The following is a 24,858-nucleotide window of genomic DNA, read 5'->3' as shown; positions in this document are numbered from 1 at the left end:
TGGAACGAATTAAGAAATTTTCATACAACTGTTTTTTTTTGTTTTTTACTTCAGTGATAAAATTTCTAGCTAAAATTCTTCAATACCCCTGTAAAAATAAAAATTTTAATGTAACATTAACTTCTTTATCAATAAAAGTGTATTGCGCATGTAAGATGTGTGAAGTAGTCGAGGTTATAGAGCTGTAAAAGCAGTAGCGCCGCTTGACTGCTCGACAGACCGGCTGATCGGGTACGGACTGTATCTACTAACAAATGTTTTTGTAACTAAAAACCTGAAAATACAACTTTTTACCAATCATCTTCTTCCAGTGACCTCTAACTAAATAAATACATAAATAACAACAATAACTAATCAATAAAAGCCGTCGCAGGACGTAAAGTTAATCGTAATAAAGTTCACCGAGTAAATGCCGGAGCATTGAGAGGACACCATCATTGATCAGCCGAGGGTGGTTTTTGGTTCGGTATTAATATCCGAAATCGTATTACATATATTGCTAATTTTAATTACTCTATAAAGCACACAGCTAATAGTATCATGTAGTTTAGGTAATTTGTAGAAAATTAATATTTACATTTTTTATTTTTAATTATTATAATAATTATTTAAATAAGTAGAATAAGTACTTAGAATATTTTTTCAACAAATTACATATTATTAGAGGGCATTTTAAAACGTCATGTATGCTAGCAATTTTTATATTTACTTTTCTTCTTTAATAACAATAATAGTAATTTTTTTATTTCTTTTTTTAACTACTTTTGGAAATAATTAAAAATGTTCCGTAAAAATTTTTTTTTTTCTTTAATTATTAATCAACAAAAAAATGTGAATGTCTGCTGAAAGTTATCGATAGCAAGTACCGTTTCTCAGCCTCTTTTGCTCCGAACTGGGTGTATACTGAGCAATTCACTCAGAAAGGTGTATAGTATAATATATAAGCACAAGTATCATTATCGAGCTGTAGCGCATAGAATATAACACGATAGTTAATAGTTATGGTAGAGCAAGAGGAGATGTCCCGCATTGCGTTCACCTTCGATTTCTCCTAGTTAAAATGATTTTTATCTTCCCAAGAGATTGATAGAGCGTTTTTTTCCCTTTAAAATCACTAATTTGTTAAAATTTTATCACAACTCATTCCATGATTCTCATTTCTTTTAGATTAGGTGTTAACCACCAACGAAAGAATAGTAAGAGGCTGAAATAAAAATAAAAATAAAATAGTTTTTAATTTAAAACATTTTTATTTTTTTTTTTTAGTTTGTATAAATTATAAATTCTCACGTGTACTTTGCGTTAAATATAAATATACATTTTTTTCGCAACGGCTTATTAATTCGCAGGATACAATGAACCCGAACGTGTTGCCTACAGCGAGATTAAATACTCGAGATGAGATTATTATAATCGAGTTACATTACAATAATGTAAAAAAAAAAATCATGTCCTCGGCCGTGGGTCCATCATTGGTGTATTCAAGGTCAAGCTTTTAATTTTCGTGAAATAAATTAAAGACTGATTAAATAACTAGCACAGGCTGTAGACTTAATTGTCTTTAACAATTAAACAATCGAATTAGTTTTAGTTGAAATAATTGGGATAAGGTACAGACAAAAGTATTTGATGAATTACCACAAACGAGGGAAAGTTGGCCGGAAACTGTCGAGGCCTTGAAGAGATTCGAGACGATGACACGGACAGTTAAATATTGCAGAACAAGTGTATGCATGGTACTAATATGTATAAATAAACGTCTCAGTAAAAGACGTAAGAAATAAAATAATTTAGTTTAACAAAAGATAAAATAATAAACTGGTAATCGGTGTTACTCATTTTTATTTTTTTCGAAAGGGACCATCTTGCTACGACGCTCGAAAACTCGCCTACGTGATATTAGTCACACTTTTTAAAATATATTTGTGTATAAATTAAATACTAATTAAAACAACTTTTAATAAAATATTATTTTTAAGATGGGTTTATACTAAAGTTTTTATTTTAATAGTAATTGCTAACAAACAAATGAAAATTTTCACATTTTTTTCCGAGAAATTCAAATTTCAATGGACTAATTTATCATACTTCAAGTGTTTTCTAATAATTACTTAGATTTGATATTCAAATTTATATTAAACGACACATTAACTTTCTTAATTTTCTTTTTTTGTTTATTAATTTTATTAGTCTTTTGATTAATCTTTCTAATTTTGTTTTAAATATTAAAGTTTACTATTTAACTAGACATTTTTTTTTTTTTAATAAATTAAACTTTATCTTTCAAGATCTTTGTTAAATATTTTTTCACCTTAAACGAATCTCGGTACATAAGAGTGAATATTTTAAAAAAATTAAACCTAAGTGAAGTTTTAAAAAACTTAACATTAAGATCATGAATATAAAAAAATGTTTAAAATTATTTACGAAACAGGTCATGGACACTTTGCCGATCTTAAAAATGTTCTATTACACTTATACTAAAAATTTAAGTTCAATATAAATATCATAAATCAAATAAAATTAAAAAATTTATTTCTTAAAGTTAAAAAATTATATCTTCTTTTCTTCATTGATAACACAAATAAAATAAATCGAGTATCGAGGCTTAAAGTGAGGTAATACTTGTACTTATAACTTAAACATGATTGTAATAAATAATAATTAGCGTATATACTGTAAAATTGTACATTTACATACAGCTATTTCATATTCATCAATGAGTCACAGCAGTAAAGCAAAATGTAAAAATAAAGAGAAGGAAGAAATGAACAGAAAGGAAATGCAAAAAGTTTTAAGTAATCGAGAAATGAAGGTTTATAAACGCTCCGGTTTGATAATTGAGGATTTCCGGTGATGATTTACAAATAAATATACAACAATAACAGGGAAATACAAACAATCGTTTTGATTTCAAAATATTCAAATTGCCGACCGTAATATAATTAAAAAGCATACATTCATATAATTAAAAACTCATTTGTAATGAACCCGACAGTTAGAAATATTAAAATTACAAAGTTACATTAAAATAAAATTACAAAAAAGTTTGTGAAATTTTTTTTTTTTTCCAAGTATTGCCTTAAGCGTATATTGTATTATTTATTCTATTTCGTCTATTTATTAAATTACGTAATAAATTTATTTAGTGAAATATTCTCGAGACATCTATTTTGAAAGATATTATGTATTAAATAATATTTTAATGCCTATCACATTTATAAATTTATTTGAGTACGCTCCGAAACATTTTTTTTTTGAGAGTTACTATATATATTTGACGAAATAAACGTGATTACGAAATAAGTTGTTAACATTGGTGGATGTTAGTGTCCAAACAGGTTTGCCCTTTAAGATTAAACAGCACGTAATTTTTCTAATGGTACTTTTTGATTATAATATTTCATCGGGATAAAAATGTCAATATATTTAATTGCTCTTTATTATTTATAATAATTATTATTAACTTTAAAAGAAATTATTCGTTAAAAAGGTGACTACATAAATCGGTTAGTGTCGTTTTTTTTTTGTTTTTTAATAGTTACATTTTTTGAACTACATAGAAATGAGGATAATGGTGATTAATTTTGAACAAAAACCATTATTTAACTGTTTGCTAATAAATAAATATTTTAACCCATTTATTTTATTATTAAAATTTTCACGGTGTGAATAAGATGAGTGACTTTTTCTCCGTCCTACTATTATTTACGATGAGTGATAAATGAGGAATTTGAAAAACAATGACTCACTTTGACTTTGTTGAAAGTTTATACAAAGAGTTAAAACTTAATTACATGGATTTGAGTCGCATTTGTAAAATATGTTAAATTGTGACGTAAATAGTTAAATTTATGCTAAAAAATATTTCTCAAGAAAAAAAAATTTTAAAAGTTCTTTGTAAAATTTTATCACAATTTTTCACGAAGTAAACTTTAACCTTGCACCTGGCAATGTTCGATTTATGGCTATTACTTCGCTCTTATCGTTGTTATCAACGGAAATTATTCAACGTTTGACGAAGGCAAACACTAGGAAAATAATAAAAAATATTTACCTGTGGAAATTTTTCTAAGCTAGATCATTGGGACTTTTCTTTGGAAAAAAAAACCTTTAAGCACAAGATATACCTCTCAGATATACCTCTTTATATTTATATATTTATGTATGATACCTGTTTATATATTTTCGAACTAAAGAAAATATCGGGAATACCGTGACCAGGTGGTGGGAGATAGTTTTGTTAATATTTCACGGGAGACAGAGTAACTCCCATAAGTGGGACATACACTCTAACATCCCCGTATTTCGTTGTGAACTCGCGATCAGTTCGGATCGTTTTTGTCGCCTCAAGTGAACTCGAAAAATTAAGTACGATTATTTTATACAAAGAAGAAATATTATTAAACCGCTATTGTAACAAAGGATCATTGGAATTTTTTTTTTTTTTCATTTTGAGAATACAAATTTTCATTGTAAGTTTTATTTTTTATTTTAAATACTAACAATTTATTAATTTAATTTATTAATTAACAGGGTAAATTAATTAATGAAAAATATTTTAATGTATCGGCCTGATGAATTTTCCTTTTAATTAATTATTCATTTTTAGCTTGTAAGTCATTAGATTTATAGCAACTATTAGACTATAAGTAGACTTGAACTTATTAATTAATGTTTTATTATTCATTATAATTTATTAACTATCAATTACTAATTATCATCTTTTATAAGCTGAGAATGTAGAAAGCTCTTGTAATTTTAGTTTTTTTTTAAGCACCTTTACAGCCGATTCATTATACTGTGAAGAACACGTGTAACTAAACCCATCACGCATCACTCTTTCGCCCGACATACTTTCATAAATATTAGAAATCCATCTCAAGACAGACCAAATCAAATGATCAAGCAGTTTTACTGTTTTTTAACCGAAATTAACTATTTATGAGCGTGTGATTAATAAAATTATTAAGCAATTTTATAAATTACTAATTCAAATTTTTGACCATCACTAACCGAAAATAAAAATGTTTTAATTAAATAGATAATTTATATAATCGTTAAATTTACTAAAACGACTTTTTCATAATTTACATATTCGATTTAATTATTCTCTCTCTATCGAATAATTTATTTAAATATTTATATTCGAATTATGTTATATATTATTATTTTCTTACAGTATTATAATACGTAAGTTTTTATTATCAACTGGACAGCAAACAGAAACAATTATCGATAACAATAAAAGATAGCAAAAGTTAATTAGACTCGTTATCGCGAAAAAGCACGTATGCTTGTTTGGTTTTCCTCGATGGATAATGAAAAATTTTTTATTTAAAATTTTCTAAAGATATAAATTAAAAGATTCGTAAATAATTACATCTAACGGAATATTTAAGTCGACAATAATTTGCGACAAAATGAGATAGAAAGTCAATAAAAGTAAAATAATAATAAAGAGCTGTCTGATGGAAGAAAAAATTAATATGTGAATTAAGTGGAGATCGACCTGAAAAGCGCCATTGACCTCGATCTTCACTCAGAGTAGAACCCGTTTACGTTCTTGTCTCTCTGTACAAGTTCTCTTTTCTTCTTTTTATACGTAGAGATGTGTATACATTATTGTACGCTGTCTTTACTTCTTCCTCATTTCACTCCCGGTCCTCCCTCCCTCCCAACCTCCACTTGATCACATCTCGTGCTCGATAATATAACGGCAAGTCCCGTTTACTTCGTTCATTTATATTATATTTTCTCTCTAATTTCATCTATGCAGATGACGTCTTATCATTTTTATTTTCACCATATAATTTTAACGTCAATAAACAATAATTACATCTGTGGTATTTATGTTTTCTATTATTCTATAGCAAGTGTCGTTATCCTAAAAATAAAATATTAAAAAAAATATAATTATTCTAATAAAATGTTAAAATATTTTAATAATTCAAGTAAAACCATTAAACTGACCTTTTGTTTCTGACCTTTTTTTTATGATTATGTTGAAATAAATTTAAATGTAAATTTAGCCACCAAATTTCTTCATAGAATTTATAATTGAATTTGTTACAATATCTAAATCAAGAGATTTTTTATATTAAATAGTATAAAAATATATAATGTTATATTATTTACAGATAAATAATGGCGCCGAATCTTTTTGGCAATTCGGCGACCCTTTTTTTGGAGGCATCACAAAATGTTGCTCAGGATAAAAAAATAGATGTAGATATTAAAAACAATAAACCAGTTAAAGTAGCAACCAAACAACCAAAAGCAAGTGATAAAAGTAGTAATAGCGTTAATAAAGATTACAAATGGAAAATTGTATGGAGAAACGTTATCGCATTCGTTTATTTACACGTTGGAGCTCTGTATGGCTTGTATTATTTAGTTACCAGTGCTAAGCTTGCAACATTTGCCTGGAGTAAGTACCAAAAAATTATCACAATTATAAATTAATTAAAAATTAAATATGAATAAACAATAAAGTTTTTTTAAATTACTTCAGTGTTGGGGCTTGGATTTTTCGCCGGAGTTGGAATCACAGCAGGTGCTCACAGATTATGGGCACACAAAGCGTATAAAGCTAAATGGCCCATGAGAGTTCTTCTCATGATTCTGCAAACTGTCGCCTTTCAAGTAATAACTTTTACCATAATTATAATAATTAATCATCATTATCATCATCATCTTCTTCTAATATTAATAATTACTTGCAGAATCACATCTATGAATGGGTAAGAGATCACCGTGTGCATCACAAATTCACCGACACAGATGCTGATCCACACAACGCCAAGCGCGGATTCTTCTTTTCACACATGGGCTGGCTTTTGATTCGTAAGCATCCAGATGTTATTAACAAGGGAAAAACAGTTGATATGACAGATCTGGAACAAGATTTCGTTGTTGTTTGGCAAAGAAGGTCTGTGTTGTATTTACAATTAATTATCAAACAACTTATTCAATACTTGATCTCCAAATTAATTGAAAATTTTTTTTTAGACTCTACCTGATTCTGATGCCAATCTTCTGTTTTTTGATTCCGACTTGGATTCCAATTTACTGTTGGAACGAAGTACCCTTGTATGCTTGGTACGCAACTATATTCAGGTACACATTGTCACTTAATCTCACATGGTTGGTCAACTCCGCTGCTCACATCTGGGGAATGAAGCCTTATGACAGGTAAGTCCTTACTAATTTCAGTAAAATTAACATTCATTAATCTTTAACGTGTTTCTTCTTTTTTTCCAGCTCAATTAGTCCTACGGACAATTTCAAGATTGCTCTTGGAACCTTCGGAGAAGCTTGGCATAACTATCACGTTCGTACTTTTTTTTTTTTTGTTGGTTATATTTGCTAACATATTTTGATATAAACATACTCTTGTGCTACTTGAAGTATATACTCATTATTTACAGTATTAAAATTTAAAATTGTTCTACAGCACGTTTTCCCATGGGATTACAAAGCGGCTGAACTCGGAGATTACAGCGGCAATTTCACGACTGCATTTATAGACTTTTTTGCTTACATCGGCCAGGCTTATGACCTCAAAACCGTCCCGAAAGAAATGATTGAAAAGCGTGCTGCTCGTACTGGCGATGGTTCAAGGGTCGCTCAAAATCACAGTGAACATTCCCACGAAGGAGCCATTTGGGGATGGGGTGACGCCGATATGTCGGCTGAAGACATGAATCTAGCTCAGATTATTAAAAAGAGTGATTAATTGACTTAAGATAATTATCACTTTTATACTAATAAGTAATAAGTAATAAGTAATAAGTAAATAAATTATTCATTAGAAATTTTTATCAAAACTACTTTTCGGCACAAAGTAGAAAATTTTATTCAGGTAAATATTTTTAAGCTGTGAAGAAATAATTATTATTACTACTATAGTAACACCAAGTACTTAAAGTCTGCGATATATATATCGCGTGCCTAATGCCGAAAGGGCGTATTACAGCAGTTAGATAGGGTTTTATGCCAAAAGGGCGTATAAAAAAATTTTTTTTTGCCATTCTTTCTAGAATCGCTCGAAATGTAAAGATCTGCAGAAAAAAAATTTTTGACGTACTAACGCCAAAAGGGCGTATCTTAAGATATACGCCTTTTTAGATTTAGGACATTGTTGGTCTAAAGCCAAAAGGGCGTATAAAAAAAAATCAGGATTTTTCAAAGTTTCAAAAAATAGTCTTCAAAATTGTTCGGAAAAAATTTGTATAAAAAAAATTTTTTAAAAGTCAACATTTTCGATGGTAGTAACTTCAAATTTTCATCATCTTGGACAGACCAATGATTAAAAAAGCATATGAATTAAAAATTTTTTCGCGTACTAAAATGTTCATATTTTTTATAAATTTCTTTATTTTTTTTCAGACGAAAATGTAAAAGATGCACGTATAGAAGGTGCAGGAATTGTACCCCAATAAACTTTCCGTATTTTGGTATTAGTTTTTTCTAGTATTTTTTAACTTCGAATTATTATAATAATTCCTTGCCCGCAAAAGCTGCAATAAAAGATATATTTTTGTTTAATTGTATACTTTAAGCGCAAGCGTAGGTATGCTCTACTCGCCTAAAAATTCAAACCACCGATTCCGTTGCGTAAAATTGGTGTTAAAATCCATAATATGTATGCATAGAATGAAAAACACCTTAACGGGAAGTTAAAAATTATACGCCCTTTTGGTTTTAGATCACTAAATTTTCAGTGTACTAAAGCCAAAAGGGCGTATAACTTGAGACATACGCCCTTTTGGCTTTGGAAATTTTTTTTTCATTTTTAGGCTTAGAACATGTTTACAAAAGGATTGGCACCAAAAAAAAAATTATACACCCTTTTGGCATTAGGCACGCGATATTACTTAAATAAATTTCAATACGCAAAATTTTTTAATATACTATTGTATGAATTAAAAAGATAAAAAATTCATCACGTCTTCCGGTATATTATTATATTTCTGTTATTGATATAGAATTTTAAATAATGTATATTTAATAGGGAATTATTTCCCTAAAATTTTTCAATATTATTTTAATGATTATTATTATTATTTCTTTTATAATTATTCTTATTGTTACATTATAAATATCAATTTTTTTTTCACTCTGTGAATAAAATATTGTAGAGACTATATATATATATATATATATATATATATATATATATATATATATATATATATATATATATATATATTATAATTTTGTCAATTAAATTACAAAATTACATGATTGTTTAATTAAATTTTTGTTATTATGTATTGTATATTTTTTAACACCCGAAAATGTGAATATAAAAACATAATAACTTTTACAATGTATTTATGAATAAATTATTACTATAAAAATTAATAAAATAATCCGATTAGCTTTTTATTACCCGTAACTACTTAATACTTTTTTAATTTAATAAACTTGATATCAATTTATTCTTAGAGTTTTATGGAGTCACAATCTATGTAATACATATAAAAATTATCAAATACTTTTTTTTTTTATTACTATTTGTCGAAATTTATATATAATTACATGGAATTCGTCTATAATTATGTTATGTAAATTTGTGTAAGACATTAAACTTGATTCTTGACAGTTTATTTTTATACGCGTGACCTTCACACCGTATCTACTTAAACAATCTCGCAGTTTTAATATCGAATAACGATGTTTTCAAAGATGTTGAAAGTAACCAGAAACTCGAGTTAAATATTAACAATTTAAAAATTATACAAATAAACAATTCAAATACGGAAGAAAAATGTTTAAATTCACCCGTTAAAGTATTCGCGATTGCCGACGTCATCATCATGATAAATATAAATTAATTAACTCATTAATCCATACAAATTGACCCTAATTACATTCAATTCAAATCTAAGATTATAATTACAGTGTAAAAAATTTTTATTTAAATATTTTTATCTGAAAATTTATCTGATTTTTCATCAAGCTGTCAAAATATTAAAGAAGAAATAATATTTAATTCGACGCGTTTTTCAGCGCATCAACAATCACTCAATTTATCTTAAAGACATTTTAAAACCTGTTTGTAAGCTTACGTTACGTGCATCAATAAGAATAGTGGAGTAATAGGGAACTATATATAGTAGTGCTCAACTGATATCGGCTTGTTGTATTACAGCAAGCAGTTGTACCGTGCTTGAGGAGCCGATATCAGTTGAGTACTACTGTTGAGTTCCCTCTCTACCATCAGTCCGGGTAGCGAACGCGCTCACTTTATCGAAAATCCGCTCGCGTTCAATTCGCTATTATTTGACCCCAATCAAAAATTAATTTTTTTCAAAATAGCCAAGTTTTTCGCAATTAAATTCTAGATTTTTGAGAATAGGTGCGAGTGCTGTAGTAAATTTAGTTTCGGAGATATTGGCTTCTAAAAAAAGAGGTTTTTTGATTTTTAAAAATCAAATTTTTGAGATAAAAATTTTGAAAAATGTCAAAAACATTCCTTTTATTACCAGAAATATGTGGAAAAAAGCAAAAATAAAATCGGTTGATTTTTCAGTTTGCTAGCTCAATTTGTTTATAAAACTTCGATTGTTAATAACTAATAAACTATCAGTCTGACGGGAATTTACCCAAATGCAAAGTTGTAGGTTTTTTTAAGCTCTACAAATTTTATGTGAAAACTTAACCCGCCAGATTGATAGTTTCTAAGATATTTAATTTTTAATTTATATTTTTTTTGTTTACCTGTTATTTATAAACAAATTGAGACCACCAATAGATACTTGTTAGAATTTCATATTAATCTACTTGGTATCGAAATTTCAAGAAATTATAATTTTTCGATCAATTTCTAGTTGGCACAGCCGATTTGACTAATTTCTGTGGACTAAAATCATTTTTTTTTTTCAATCATTATCTACAATTCTTAATATAATTGTGAAAGAATTTTTTTTTTTATTTGAATTTTCATTGTCTGATAAAACATTAGTTACAAAAAAATTTTCACTTTCATTTTATTTTTTTTCCGTAGCTTTGAAAAATTACAAATAGGGTAAAAGACCCCATTAGTGTCGGGGATTCCATTACTAACACTTTCTTTGATTTTGGCGCTTATTCAATTAATGAAATCACTAATTTCTATTATAGATATAATATTTCTAATCTTTAAGACCTTCACGGAAAAAAGTAAACTGTAATATTCACTCGGATTCCGGTTAATTTTTATAGTTTCAAACAGTAAAGCGGACATTGGGGTGGCAAAATTATAAATATTACAGAACTTAATGTAGAAAGTATAAAAGCCACAATTTATAATTTAATATCCAAAATGAGTGATTAGTAGCTGTCACTATAGTAAATAACGACTCTTTCATCTTTAAAAATTACAGTTTCAAACAGTAAAAATTGCCATTTCAATATATAGTCCATATTATGAGGAGAAGGGGAACTCAAATAAAAGAGAAGAGGGTCTCATTCTGGGAGAATTTAACATTTGAAATAGTAAAAATTATACTTTTAAAATATACATTTTACCAGTCCAAGCAAGTCAATAATTGTTTGATTTTTAGCGTTGCGTTTAAAATTTATCATTTTACTTTGCAAATATTGACGTTGCTTGTATTAGAAATTTACTAATTTTGTTTTATACTTTTTACATTTCATAACATAATTTTTTAGGTATGAAATGATAAATATCAAAGTCTGAATTCTTAATTATTATACTTTAACATTTTAGACATTTACATATCGAATACTACTGTTTGAAATAGTATTTTCTTCCATGTAAAGAGTAAATTGTAATGTTTAAATGGTAAATATTATAAAGTGAATGGTAAAATCACGATTTTACTGTTTGAAATGGTAATTTTTAGCAGTTGATCATTACTTATTATAAATCGACTGTTATTTATTACAGTTTACTTTTCCCGTGTTTAGATCAAAAAAATTTTTAATTTTTATTCCAAATAGAACATTTTTTCATTGAAAGAAAAAGTGCCACTAATGGGGTCTTTTATCTTACAGCCATGTGCATCAGAGCTGTAAAAAAAAATTCTTCTCTATTTTTTATTGAATTATAAAATACTTTACCCCATCAAGGTTGAAACGGTCAACTATTTTATCAACTTATTAATTGTTATAACTTCTAAACTATTGATCATACGGTCTTTGACATTCAATACGATCTTTTAGATAATTTATTGATTTATAGAATAAATTTTTTTTATGCTCGAATCAAAGAAAGTGTCAGTAATGGAATCCCCGACACTAATGGGGTTTTTTACCCTATTTGTAATTTTTTAAAGCTACGGAAAAAAAATAAAATGAAAGTGAAAATTTGTTTGTAATAAATGTTTTATTAGACAATGAAAATTCAAATAAAAAAAAAATTCTTTCACAATTATATTAAGAATTGTAAATGATGATTAAAAAAAAAATGATTTCTTAATAAATAATTTAAATGGTAGATTTATGAAAAAAACAATTATAAACAATGAAGAAACTTTTTTGAGAAAAATATTTTTGTTTTTAAATCATTATTTTACTAAGACAATAAAATGACAAAAAAAAATTTTTCAAAAATATTCAACTTGTCCATTTGTTTACAACAAACTTTTAAATAATTAACGTTAAAAATTTTTTACCCAAGGTACTATACACAATATATTATTACAAAAACGACCAAAATAAAAGATTTAGGAAAAAAAATTTTTTTTATAACATTAGCCGGATATTTCAATTTTTGATAACTTTGAAAAATCATTATAAACAAATGAAAAAACTTTTATAAACTTTTACAACGGGATGTTGTTCATTATTCATATAACAAGAGCTCCCAAGAGAAAAAAAATTTATAGACACATTTTTTAAACTTTTATAAGAGATTTTATAAAAATTCAAGTCTACGAAAAATTAGTTAATTAACAATTACATAACTTAGACAAAAAGTAAGCTAAAAAAATTTTTTTTTGCGGGACTATATTCCTTCAAGTGTCTAGATGACACTATAATTTATTCAGATTTTTAAATTAATATTGAATGTTATAAAAAAATTATTTTGTGTTGCATACTTTGCTTGGCGGCGACGCCTAGGCACCGAAACGGCCGCACGGAGTCCAATTTTCAACGTTAAATTAAAATTATAAATAATGGAACTACAACTCCGGGAGTCGAGACTTCTTTTACTAAAATTTTCTCTTCTTTTTGGATCTTTTTTCAAATTTCAGATATCTTTAATATTTTTATAGTTATAGCTACAAAACGGAGACTTCTTTTTTTTCTCTTCGTTATTCGTTTATAACAAATGAAATTTTTAATGGCGGATAAATTAAAAAAATACTACTTCCTCATAATTACATTCTGAGTCCAATGCATCATTTGCCATATTTTTAAGAGCATTGTAAGTATTTTTTTCAGAAAATTAACTTCTCGACTAGACTGTATCGGGTTGGATCGTATTCAAACGGATTGAAAAACGGTGAGTTCAGAAACTGTGTTGAATTGTGTTAAAAGCGGATAGGATGTTGAATCCGACTTAATCCGATCCCGTTTGCTGGGTAGATACGAGTTTAGTTGAGTTTTCTTTTCGTGTCATAGCCAACAGGTTTTAATTTCGTTTGGCAATTTGAATGTTTATATCGATATTATCGTTAATTAAATAATAAGTTTCAAAATAAATTCCAACATCTACAAGGAATAATTTAGTCAACATTAGTAGATTTAAAAAAAATTATAATATTAAAAAAACGTGAGAATTGACAGAGAAAGTGAAACGTAGCGTAATTTATACTTGCGCTTATATTACAATATATAAAAAAAAATCGTGACATGACTACAGCCGATTGGCAGTTTCACTTTATTTGAGCTAAGAGTGTTAATACTAATATAATACAGAGTAAATTTACACTGAAAAATCAAAGCCTATTCATCAAATATTTGTTTAAGTGTTGCTAAATTTATTTTTTAAATAACGTAAAAAAGTGGGTTAACGTTACTTAGTGATTACGTGAATTATGTAAATTTATTGTCAAAAAAGGTGATAAAAATAGGAGAAAAACTATTAGTGATATAATAGCGAGTATTTTTTAAGTACGTAATTTTAAAAAAAGCGCGTAGTTACAACGCGTGCGCAATAAAAATGACGACGAATTATAATACAAACGAGGAGGTCAATGAATTTCAGTGTGACAACATACAGAAATTACAGGTTGAAAATATCCGACTCCGAAGAAAAAGTTCGCGTAGTAGTTTACTTATAGGTTGCTCATTTGGTTTCTCAATATTTCTTACATTTCTTTGCTGCATTTTAATTAGTATTATTTTACTGATTTATCATAAAAGTGATTTTTGCGCTTACATTCAAGGTGAGAAATTTTATTTTTACATTAAAATCTATTATTATTATTATTGATAATTTAACTTTACAATACAATTGTTTTCCGTACGGCTGAAGATTTTGCTAAGCGCATGCCCGTCGAGTATGTTATGGCGCGAAATTTGAACCATCCAATTCTTAAACATTTATTTCTAATAGTTTTGTTGCGTTTTAAAATAGTAAATAGAAATTACGAGTGTTCTTAATTTAAAAAAAATTTATTTGTTTAGAATTTTAATTAATTTATTATTTGTAATCAGAATGAGCGTGATATTATGTCGGATTTTAATTACAAGATTACCTCGAGCGATAAGATTGAAAAATTTGAGATTTTTATCTGTTTTAAATAATAAATGTATATCTAAATGTTATCACAATATTATTGGTATGTATCAGATATATTTAAGCATGGTACTGATGCATTTAATTAAATGACTAATTAAATTTTTTATTGCAAATTCTTACTAGTATAACTTTTGAAAAATTTTTTCAGATCCAAGTAACCCCGACAGGTACTACAAAATGGCTTACAAAGAGCAAGAACGATCGGAGTTATCATTCCGCTTGCCGAAACAAGTGAAGCCACTTCATTACGACCTGTATCTCCATCCAAACTTAATTGATGGGACCTTCAAAGGCCACGTGACGATTTTAATTGACGTGATGGAGGTGAAAAATTACATTGCTTTACATCAGAAAGATCTCAACATTACAAAAACAACACTAAAAACTTACGACCGTAATGAAAACTATGAAATACCGATAAGAGATACTTATACCATTGAAAAGTTGGAGATACTGGTTGTTAGTTGCAATGATAACCTACCGATTGGTGTCTATCAGCTGTATTTTGAGTTCAATGGGGCATTACAGCCGGATAAAATCGTTGGATTTTATGCTAGTACATATAAAGATGAAAATAACGCCACTAGGTATACCTTGCATTTATTATTATTTATTATTTTCTGTAGAATAGTACTTTAAAGTAAATTGAATTAAATTGGCTTTTATTTTAACTGAAGAACAATCGCTACTTCAAAATTCGAGCCGACTTACGCTAGAAGATCATTCCCGTGTTTCGATGAGCCGTCATTTAAGGCTGAATTTACCGTCAAGCTTGTTTATCCTTCCACTGATTGCTATGGAGCGCTTTCCAGCATGAATCTTGAAGTAATTTATACTCTTTTTTTTTTTTTTTTTTTTTTTTTATTATCCAATAAAATAAATTTATTCAAGCTTCTTATATTTGATTGATACTTTTTTTTAAACAGAGCACCGTAACTGATCAACCGGAACCGGGGATGACAACAGCAACATTTGCCAAAAGTGTGCCAATGTCTACATATCTGATGTGTTTCATCGTAAGTGATTTTGTAGCAGTAACCGCGCCTGCTAAAAAATTAGACCCCAGTAAGAGTTTTCCAATCAGCGTTTACACTAGGAGAGCTCAAAAAAAACGTGCGGCGTTTGCATTGGACATAGGAGTTCAAATAATTGAAAATTATACCAAAAAATTCAGTATTGACTTCCCCTTGCCCAAATTAGGTATGTCATTTACTTTTGGTAATAATTCGTTAGCCTGTTTCGTAATTTGAGATTGGTTGTAGCTTTAGTATAAATAAGTATCAATTATCTTGGTTAATTGGGCTGACATTGCGGTTCAATTAAAGATTACATTTGAAACTAGTTGACAAACTAATTTAATTATTATACGAAAATAGACATGGCTGCGATACCAGACTTTGTATCCGGTGCGATGGAAAATTGGGGTTTAATAACATATCGTGAAGCGCGACTGCTCTATGATGATAAAACAAGCTCTTCGGATGATAAGAAGAATGTTGTACTAGTTATTGCTCATGAATTTGCGCATATGTGGTTTGGAAATTTAGGTAAAGTAATTTCTTAATGATAAACTATTTTTGGTAATAATTGTAAATTAATTAATGATTGTTGATAAATTTTTTTTCTATATTTCAGTAACTATGAAATGGTGGAATGATTTATGGTTGAATGAAGGTTTTGCGAGCTATATGCAGTACAAAATTTCCGATCAAATTCTTCCAAACTGGAAATTAGTAAGTACAGTATTATTAATTTTTAAAAGAATTATTTAATAATTATAATTATTATTTACAGATGGATAGTTTTTTAACTTCTACGCTTCATAGTGTACTTGTGACTGATGCCAAATTAAGTTCACACCCCATAGTACAAACTGTTGATAATCCAGATGAAATCACAGCTATTTTTGATGTTATTACTTACAATAAGGTACTGAAATTTTTCTAAATATTTATTTTAAATAGACAAATATACTTAAGAATTGAAAATTAATTAATAAAAATTTTTAGGGTGCATCTGTGTTACGTATGTTAGATAATTTTATTGGAACAGAAGCATTTGACGCTGGTATAACGACATATTTAAACCAGCATGCTTACAATAATGCAGAAACAGCAGATTTATTCAAAATCCTCCAAGAATCAACAAAAAGTAACATAAATATAACAGCAATAATGGACACTTGGACTCGCCAAATGGGCTTTCCCGTAGTTAATGTTGTCAAAACAGGTTTGAACATTACATTGACGCAAAAACGATTTCTGCTTGATCCAGAAGCTACTTGTGATCCACAAGAGTCAGATTATGGCTACAAGTGGACAATTCCGATAACATACGTCACCAGCAAAAACGACACGCCAACTCTCGTGTGGTTCGACAAAGATTCCCCGAAGTTGACGATCAAGTTATCGGAACCAGTCGAATGGATTAAATTTAATTACAAGCAAATCGGTTATTATCGTATTAATTATGACAAACAGTCATGGGAAAGTCTTTATGACGTACTGCGCTGGCACCACAAGCGCCTGAGTATCTCCGACCGTACGAATTTGATAGAAGATGCATTCAGTTTAGCCCAAGCTTCCGAGTTGGATTATTCGGTTGCGCTAGATATGACTTCTTATCTCACAAAAGAGCGTAATGCAGTGCCTTGGGACGTCGCCTCCTCAATGCTACTTACTATTGACAAGTTGCTATTTTCAACAAGTATATCGTCAAAATTCCGTGATTACGTTAGAAACTTGGTTGAAATACCTTATCACGATGTAACATGGCAAGTTGACAATATCGAAGATCATGATATGCTGACATTACGTCGTATTATTTTGAATTTAGCCTGCAGCGTTGAGCACGTCGAGTGTTTGGACGAAGCTGGGGTGATTTTCAAAAATTGGATCGATGATCCCAATGACACTAGACCCCATCCTGATATACGTGGGTTCGTTTATAAATATGGTATGAGTCATGTCGGCAAAGAAGCTGACTGGGATATAATGTTTAATCGATTCATTCAAGAAACAAACGCCGATGAGAAACTTAAATTAATGAGAGGTTTAGCCGGTGTTAGATCAAGTTATTTGTTGAACAAATTTATTGGAATCGCTGTTGATCTTAAATATGTAAAGTCACAAGATACCTTCAATTGCTTGATGTCAATTGCGGCCAATCCTGTCGGCGGACCTCTGGTTTGGGACTGGGTAAGAGAAAACTGGGAGTTTTTGGTCAAACGATACACATTGAATGATCGTTACTTGGGTCAATTGGTACCTGGAATTGCCAAGTATTTCGCTACTGATGCCAAACTTGCGGAATTGAAAGCTTTCTTCGCCAAGTACCCAGAAGCTGGCGCAGGAAAAACTCAAAGAGTTGCTGCGCTGGAAACAGTTGCCAATAATATCAAGTGGTTAAAGAAAAATAGCGAAATATTAGACAATTGGTTAAGCTCACATGTTAAGTAATTTTTTTTTGTAATTACTTTTCGGTTACATGTAATATTGATGTAACATTGCATTTAATCGTTTATTTACTAATATATTATTATTAATACATTGCAATGATTAATATTAATCAATCAATTATTTGTTGATTTTGTTTATTAAACTTCTATTGTTCCATTTATATTAATTAATTATAATAAAATAAATTGGTAATATTTATGTCTTTTACTTTTACCTGAACCGTTTTTTTGTGATAAAATATTTATAATGTAGAACTGAATGTAGCAATGAAAAATTTGATATCTTATCAGTGTTTCTCGGAGGTAAAAGTATTCTGCTAGTACTTAATATTAACGTTATATTTTTATACGCTGTATCTTTCTCATCGTACGAGTTTATTTTATAGTAGATAATTTAATTTATTATGTAGCTAAATTACAGTTTATAGTTTTTAAAATGACTCGTTATAAACAATGGACGTCTAAATATTTTAGAATTATAATAGGTTGTATTCTTGGATTCGTGCTCTTTTGTACCAGTTTCGTGAGTAATTTATTATTTTTCAATAAAACCATTCATTTAAAGACATTTTTTAATAATTATAAATAATTACGTCAAAACTTTATTAAAACTTTAAATACGCTATTTTAAACAAAATTTATATTTATTCATCCAAATTATAAACCTTGGAATTTTATTGGCCAATTTATAATGATAAGATTTTACTTAAGTTCCAATTAAATTTAGTTTTATTAACGATGAACGTTTGTGTTAGTTCTAAAATTAAATATTAAAAAATTTGTATCGATTGTATGAATAATTTATTCTAGTTCCTGACGTAAAGATGAGTGTCAAAAGATAAATTTATATACTTGTTTTTAAAAATTCGTCACTAAATAAAAATATCATCAGTGACAAAAGTTAAATTTAATTATCATTTAAAAATAATTTTTTTATTCTTTACTCCGTGATATATTTCAAAAATATTAATAAATTTTAAGAAGAAGTCTTAAATATTATTTATGATATAAAAAATGCCAAAATGTTTTATTTTTAAACAAATAAATAAAATTCAACAGAAAAGAATAAAACTACTGCGTACATACAAATTTCAATCATCAATAGCCGACATAATTGATTTGGAAATAAAGTACATGCCAAATGAAATTTACCCAGAATCAGACCATTGGGTTTCAGTTCAGTCTTTAAATGGTCATATATATTCTGCGTACTTGGATATGCGACCAGAAGTTATAGTCAATAGTAATTACAACTCTTATATGAACATTGTTTGGGCAACGATACGAGTCATCGCAATTTTACCCTTTGACACAAAATCAGACGAGGTAGTTTGCGTATTTAAATTAGAATCTAAGGACCGTGAGCTCTTTTACAAAAAAGTGACCGCAAGCGAAGTTAAATTCTTCGATGACAATTGGAAATTAAAGTATTCAAGTGCATTTATTACTTGCGATCTAACTCATGTCAGTTATTACAATTATGATATTTTTTACGAGAAGCAGCAATTACCACAGTCTGTTGGAATTATTCGAAAGAATGCAGATAACTCTTCACTACAATTTGTAGATATAAATTACCCGCCGAATGGAATCAGTCAGATGGACCGGCCTTCAGATAAATTTATGGCCCTTTGTGTTCCAGGTTTGTTTGCGAATCTCAATCTCTCGCTTTAAACTTCAATATTCAACTCAATATTTAACTTTCATCAGCTAATTTTAATTAAAAGTGAATGGATTTATGTTTAAACTCCACCTAGTTTTTAATTTATTCCTTTTTTTTTTTTTTTGTATGATGCTAAAGTTAGCTGACAACTGTCAAATTTTTTAAATTTTTTTAACAAATCAATTACAATAAAAAAATTTCCACTAATCATTTTTTTTTAATTTTCACATGTGGAATTTTTTTATTAAATTTTTTTCATAATTCTATTGATGAAAATCAAAGTAGCCAACATCTGAAAATTTCTAAATTATATTTTTTTTTTATTGAAAAAATTATTATAAAAAAATTAAAAGAAAAAAATTTACCTATAAAAGATTTGAAAAATTATACGTACAATATTTTTTACTCGCTAACTTTAGTATCATATTTCATTGTTATAAAATTATAAGAAAAAAATTTTTAATGTCAGTTAACTTCAGCATCAATTCTTCTTTATATTTTCATCAGTTTTGCATCACGAATTTGATCGCCCGCTGGAATTAATCGAATTCATCGAGTACTATCGATTGATGGGAGTGAGTAGATTCGTTTTTTACAACTCATCAGTGTCAGAAGACGTCAGTAAAGTTTTGAAATTTTACCATGCCGAGCAGTATGATTTAGTAAAAATTCAACAATGGAACTTACCTGCTTTGTATATTTATGAGAAAACTCTCCGACTGGAAGGACTTTATGGTGCATTAAACGATTGTCTCTATAGAAATTCACTGCACAATTATTTTAGGTACGTCGGAGTATTTGACGTTGATGAATTTTTAATTCCTAAAGTTCATAACAATTTTACTGGTCTTATGAAGAACTTAGATCTCTCAGAAGAAAATTATGGTTATGTGTCTTTTTTATTCCGCCATGTTTATTTTTATACAATGTACCCTGACGTCAAAGAAAATTCTACTGGCAAAAAAGGTAAATAAAATTATTTGAGGTTCATTAGTATTAATTGACACTTGGAGTTATTTTCTAAAATTCTAAATTAATTAGTGGTATTTTAATTAAATTAAATTAAATTGTAGCAATTATTTTAATTAATTAATTATTAATCTAATTATTTTGTGTTTGGTTTAGAATCTAAAATAATTGGTGGGAATATAAATGAAATATTTGGTTTTGAAAAATAGAACAAACTTAACTAATTAATTACTACATTTTCTAGATCCATATCTTTTTACGAGCGCAAAAATTCAGCGATTACGAGATCCACACCCAGCAGGTGTTAAAAGCAGATATATTATTCGAGCTCGCGATGCAGTTGAAATCGGCAATTATAAATCTACTAAATTACTCAAAGGTACGTTTATAAATTTTACAAAGTGCTAACAAATTGAGTTGAAAGTAATAAAATTAAATTGAGAGTTTATTCATTAAACACAATTTTATTAATAGCCAAGAAATTGAAAGTTTTTAATTTATAGATGCATCGGGTGAAATGATTGTTAAACCTGACGTAGCTCTTTTGCACCACTATGCTCCATGCGAAGCAGAAGAAATGGGATGTTATTTGAAAACAGTTGAAATTGATAGAACTGCACTTAGGTTCACTAGCGAGCTAGCTAGAAATGTTGCAAAAGCATGCAGAGAAATATTTAGCAACCACAAGTGTCCTTCTCCTAAAAAACGTATGCCTGGTGAATTAAATTCTTGAAATCGAATTCACTGTTTTATTTACTTGAAGAGAAAATGTTTTAAATATTGATATGAAATTTCATTGTATAATATTCATTCATATTTCATTATTTTTCACTTTTATGAATATTTATTTTGTTTCTATAAAAAACGTGACGTTTGATATTGAAAACAAAAACATTATTTTATTTATTTTCTTTGATTTCAACAAAAAAAAAAATTTTTGTTTCATGTAAAGATTTATGAAACGCATACATTGTAAACAGAAATTTAATTAAGTTGTCTAATTTATAACATAATTTTCAAACAAGCTGTTTTATTAAGAGTAATGAAATTTTATTATTGTTTAATTGAAATCAAGGTAATTACTTGTCATTTATGGATTATATATTTATATTGTTTGAACGTTAGTGTCAAAACTTAAATTTTTAACTTTGACGCTTAAAATATTGATTGTGTTTTATACACAAACAGAATAATTTGCTTGATTGTATAACCAATTATTCACTATAGTTATTTTATTTATAATAATTAGTTGTTAGAGAATCTCTTTATAAATAAAATTAGGATACTTTTAAAACTTGTAGCTAAACTACCTATTATAACAATCTTTGAGGAAATTTATAAATATAAGACTTAGCTTATAAAATTGAAATACTTTTAAACTATGAAATGAGCTATCGCTCTTTTTCTATAAAAAGTTTGTTATTAATTATAAAAATATAAAATATATAAAGTATAAAATTTTTAAACTAACGTATGTTTAATGAAATAAGTTATATTACAATATAATAGCAAAAAAAAATTTAATTTTATCAAATATTAAATGAAAAAAAATTCCGAAATTATTAATCAATTGCTCTGTACCGCGATATGACCTATTACACTTTACGGATCATATTTCACAGCAAAATATTTGACCATGAGACATTATTGAATCATATTGCTATTAATTGATTGAGACCACTGTCTGAAGAAGTAATTAAACACTAAGCTGTGTATCACTCACGAAGAGTTTATAACATAATAATTAAGTGTAGTATCGAGACAGTCGAAAGGATTGGCCTTCATCTTGAATCTTGAACTATAATTTATGTGACAAAAAATTCAGTATTTTAAAATTTAGATTTTTTTAAATTTACATGCCAATAAAGGTTGAAATTTTGGACTTTAATCAACTCTAAAGATAAACAGCAACGGAAGAATTTCTATTGAAACATTCAAACTCTTAATGTTTCGATTCTTTTACGAGGTTGCATTTATTAGTTCAATTAAAATGTACGCTCTATATTCGAAAGCTTTCTTTATATGCACAGCAGTTTTTTTCATATATCCGAATCTCATTGATTTCCAACAATAAACCGGAAATAAAATACGTTATGCATGGTCTTTAGCATTTTTGCTTTATTCCAGTTTATAGTCGCATGCTTACACTGCGCCAAAAAATATACCCGTGAGCGTGAGCAAGAAATCGATTGCATAACTGTCTTGAACCGATAGTTTATTTCATTAATCAAGAGTCTTTTTAAGTATTACCCATGTGGCCAAAAGAGGCATATCTTATTACGAAATGTCCGATAATTTACATACTTTATATAAACTTCAATGATTATTTATACTGCAATTTGTTTTAACATTAAAATAGATCGTCTTCATTACATTATCTACTATGATATTTTATATTCTTCCTTCACTTTAGATTTTCTTTTAAACTACACTAAGAAAAAATATTTCTTTTGAAAAAATTAACAATTTTGTTATAAGAAATTTTAATTCTTAGGTCAAGAAATCAAATTTTTTCTCATAGTAATTTTCTTGTTGAAAAAAAGATTTTGGAAAAAACAATTTTAGATAGACAACTTGTAAATTTTCATCCAAAATTGTTTTTTTCCAAATCTCGAAAACTTTTTTTTGACAAGAAAGTTACTATGAGAAAAATTTTAATTTCTTCACCTAAGAAATAAAACTGTTTAAAATTTTTAACTTACTAATTTTTTGTAACAATTTCCATTTTTTTCAATATAAAATTGAATGAATATCATCTTTATATTTCTTTAAACTACCATAATAAACATTGAATAAAAAATATTGTTTTTTCTTTTAAAAAGTATTTTTTCAATAATATTTAATATTAGATATAAAAGACTTTTATTTTTTGCCACCTCCTACAGTCACTGGTAAAAAACAAAATTCATAATTTATAGCTGAAATATTTAAATAAAATTAAATTTATATTTGAAAGATTTATTGTGATCACAAGAAGAATAAGACGTTTTTTTTTTAAATCTTTACACTTTTTTCCTCTTTGGTCTTACCATTTATTTGGAAGATCTCAAGGATCTAGACTATGGCCGATTAGGTTGTCGACTTGACAAAATCCTTAGCATTCCCAATGGACGTGTGGATTTTCTCAACTAAATTCATGACATATGTGCAATATATAGCTGTATATTATTTTTTTCTTACCAAACAATTGGAAGACTTCCAGCTCTGATTGGCCGTCGCTTGTAATATATAAAAAAAACTGGGAAATCCTAGTTCGGAATGGCATTAAATTCAGTGTTATTGTTCTGGGACAATACCTGTAATATTTAACAAAGTCAACTATTAAAATTTTTTTAATAAACAAGTTCAAAAAACAGATAAATGAATTGAGCGCAGTACATAATAATAATCGACTCGGCGTGCAATTGTAAGAGAACAATTGGTTTCATAGATTCGGGAATTTTATGCATGAAAATAATCTGTGGGAGATATTTATCTGTTGATACGCCTACGCGAACTATAACTAAATATATATGAATTCAAATCACATATACAAACAATAATACACATGAAAATATTTACCTCTGGTTATTCATCATACTTTTCTATGCTATCTCTTGCGGAGAAAATAAATTTCAATTCAATCCTCTCGGGAATCCGTTGGCACACTGTATACAACAAAATAATAAAGTCGTAGGGTACAAAAAAATAAATTGTAGAGATAAAAAAGGAAAGTGCGTAAATCGGAACGGAAAAAGATAAGATAAAAAAATAGAAAAATTTATTAAATTTTATCCTAAAGTTTATAGTTAAAAATAGCAAATAAATATGTCAATTAACATAATCGTCCGTGTGAAAGTTTTTTTTATAAATAAAATAAAATATGATGTTGATTGTGAACTAGCGAATATTTTATACCAACTTGAAAAACTTATAGAAAAGTACAAACAAAGAAATAAACTTGTTTTCTTCTTACATCTTTATTTTTATTTTACTTTTATTCTTCTAGTCTCGATTTCTCTAATTATCTGACTTGAATTTTATTCGGGTGCGAAGTAGAACGAGGTGGCTAAAGGGAGTTGTAAAAAA

The 24,858-nt window shown here is 27.9% G+C and overlaps 3 protein-coding genes across 6 annotated transcripts; all 3 read left to right on the top strand.

Moving 5' to 3' along the window:
• Positions 1–205: 205 nt before the first annotated feature.
• LOC123266500 (acyl-CoA Delta-9 desaturase-like) lies at positions 206–8,108 on the top strand. Of its 3 annotated transcripts, none has more exons than XM_044730779.1 (7): positions 206–466; positions 6,141–6,430; positions 6,515–6,645; positions 6,726–6,931; positions 7,012–7,194; positions 7,264–7,333; positions 7,457–8,108. In XM_044730779.1, exons 2-7 carry the CDS (start codon positions 6,148–6,150, stop codon positions 7,736–7,738), a joined length of 1,155 nt encoding a protein of 384 aa, XP_044586714.1. In that variant the 5' UTR covers positions 206–466; positions 6,141–6,147; the 3' UTR covers positions 7,739–8,108. The 3 variants fall into 3 exon arrangements, with proteins under 3 accessions (XP_044586714.1, XP_044586704.1, XP_044586696.1); XM_044730769.1 differs by having other exon boundaries at positions 206–551; XM_044730761.1 differs by lacking the exon at positions 206–466 and adding an exon at positions 4,172–4,475.
• A 5,466-nt stretch (positions 8,109–13,574) lies between these two features.
• LOC123266301 (glutamyl aminopeptidase) lies at positions 13,575–18,354 on the top strand. Of its 2 annotated transcripts, XM_044730489.1 has the most exons (9): positions 14,212–14,345; positions 14,617–14,741; positions 14,850–15,288; positions 15,379–15,526; positions 15,628–15,901; positions 16,078–16,248; positions 16,337–16,434; positions 16,496–16,630; positions 16,711–18,354. In XM_044730489.1, exons 2-9 carry the CDS (start codon positions 14,618–14,620, stop codon positions 18,157–18,159), a joined length of 2,838 nt encoding a protein of 945 aa, XP_044586424.1. In that variant the 5' UTR covers positions 14,212–14,345; position 14,617; the 3' UTR covers positions 18,160–18,354. The 2 variants fall into 2 exon arrangements, with proteins under 2 accessions (XP_044586414.1, XP_044586424.1); XM_044730479.1 differs by lacking the exon at positions 14,617–14,741 and having other exon boundaries at positions 13,575–14,345.
• A 178-nt stretch (positions 18,355–18,532) lies between these two features.
• Positions 18,533–21,608, top strand: LOC123266459. The gene is made up of 5 exons (XM_044730699.1): positions 18,533–18,681; positions 19,218–19,800; positions 20,329–20,787; positions 21,035–21,169; positions 21,294–21,608. The coding sequence occupies exons 1-5, from the start codon at positions 18,595–18,597 to the stop codon at positions 21,521–21,523; spliced, it is 1,494 nt and encodes a 497-aa protein (XP_044586634.1). The 5' UTR covers positions 18,533–18,594; the 3' UTR covers positions 21,524–21,608.
• The last annotated feature ends 3,250 nt before the right edge of the window (positions 21,609–24,858 follow it).

Source organism: Cotesia glomerata, linkage group LG1 (genome assembly GCF_020080835.1).
Source record: "Cotesia glomerata isolate CgM1 linkage group LG1, MPM_Cglom_v2.3, whole genome shotgun sequence".
Lineage (NCBI taxonomy): Eukaryota > Metazoa > Arthropoda > Insecta > Hymenoptera > Braconidae > Cotesia > Cotesia glomerata.
This window is presented reverse-complemented; position numbering and strand designations above follow the sequence as displayed.

Excerpts from the sequence above, each read along its gene's own strand:
- LOC123266500 (XM_044730779.1), top strand. The coding sequence starts at position 6,148 with ATGGCGCCGAATCTTTTTGGCAATTCGGCGACCCTTTTTTTGGAGGCA. Across the intron at positions 6,932-7,011 it reads GTTGTTGTTTGGCAAAGAAG|ACTCTACCTGATTCTGATGC; the intron begins GTCTGTGTTGTA and ends ATTTTTTTTTAG. Across the intron at positions 7,195-7,263 it reads GGAATGAAGCCTTATGACAG|CTCAATTAGTCCTACGGACA; the intron begins GTAAGTCCTTAC and ends CTTTTTTTCCAG.
- LOC123266459 (XM_044730699.1), top strand. The coding sequence starts at position 18,595 with ATGACTCGTTATAAACAATGGACGTCTAAATATTTTAGAATTATAATA. Across the intron at positions 20,788-21,034 it reads AAATTCTACTGGCAAAAAAG|ATCCATATCTTTTTACGAGC; the intron begins GTAAATAAAATT and ends TACATTTTCTAG. Across the intron at positions 21,170-21,293 it reads ATCTACTAAATTACTCAAAG|ATGCATCGGGTGAAATGATT; the intron begins GTACGTTTATAA and ends TTTAATTTATAG.
- LOC123266301 (XM_044730479.1), top strand. The coding sequence starts at position 14,120 with ATGACGACGAATTATAATACAAACGAGGAGGTCAATGAATTTCAGTGT. Across the intron at positions 15,289-15,378 it reads GATGAAAATAACGCCACTAG|AACAATCGCTACTTCAAAAT; the intron begins GTATACCTTGCA and ends TTTTAACTGAAG. Across the intron at positions 16,435-16,495 it reads TTCTTCCAAACTGGAAATTA|ATGGATAGTTTTTTAACTTC; the intron begins GTAAGTACAGTA and ends TATTATTTACAG.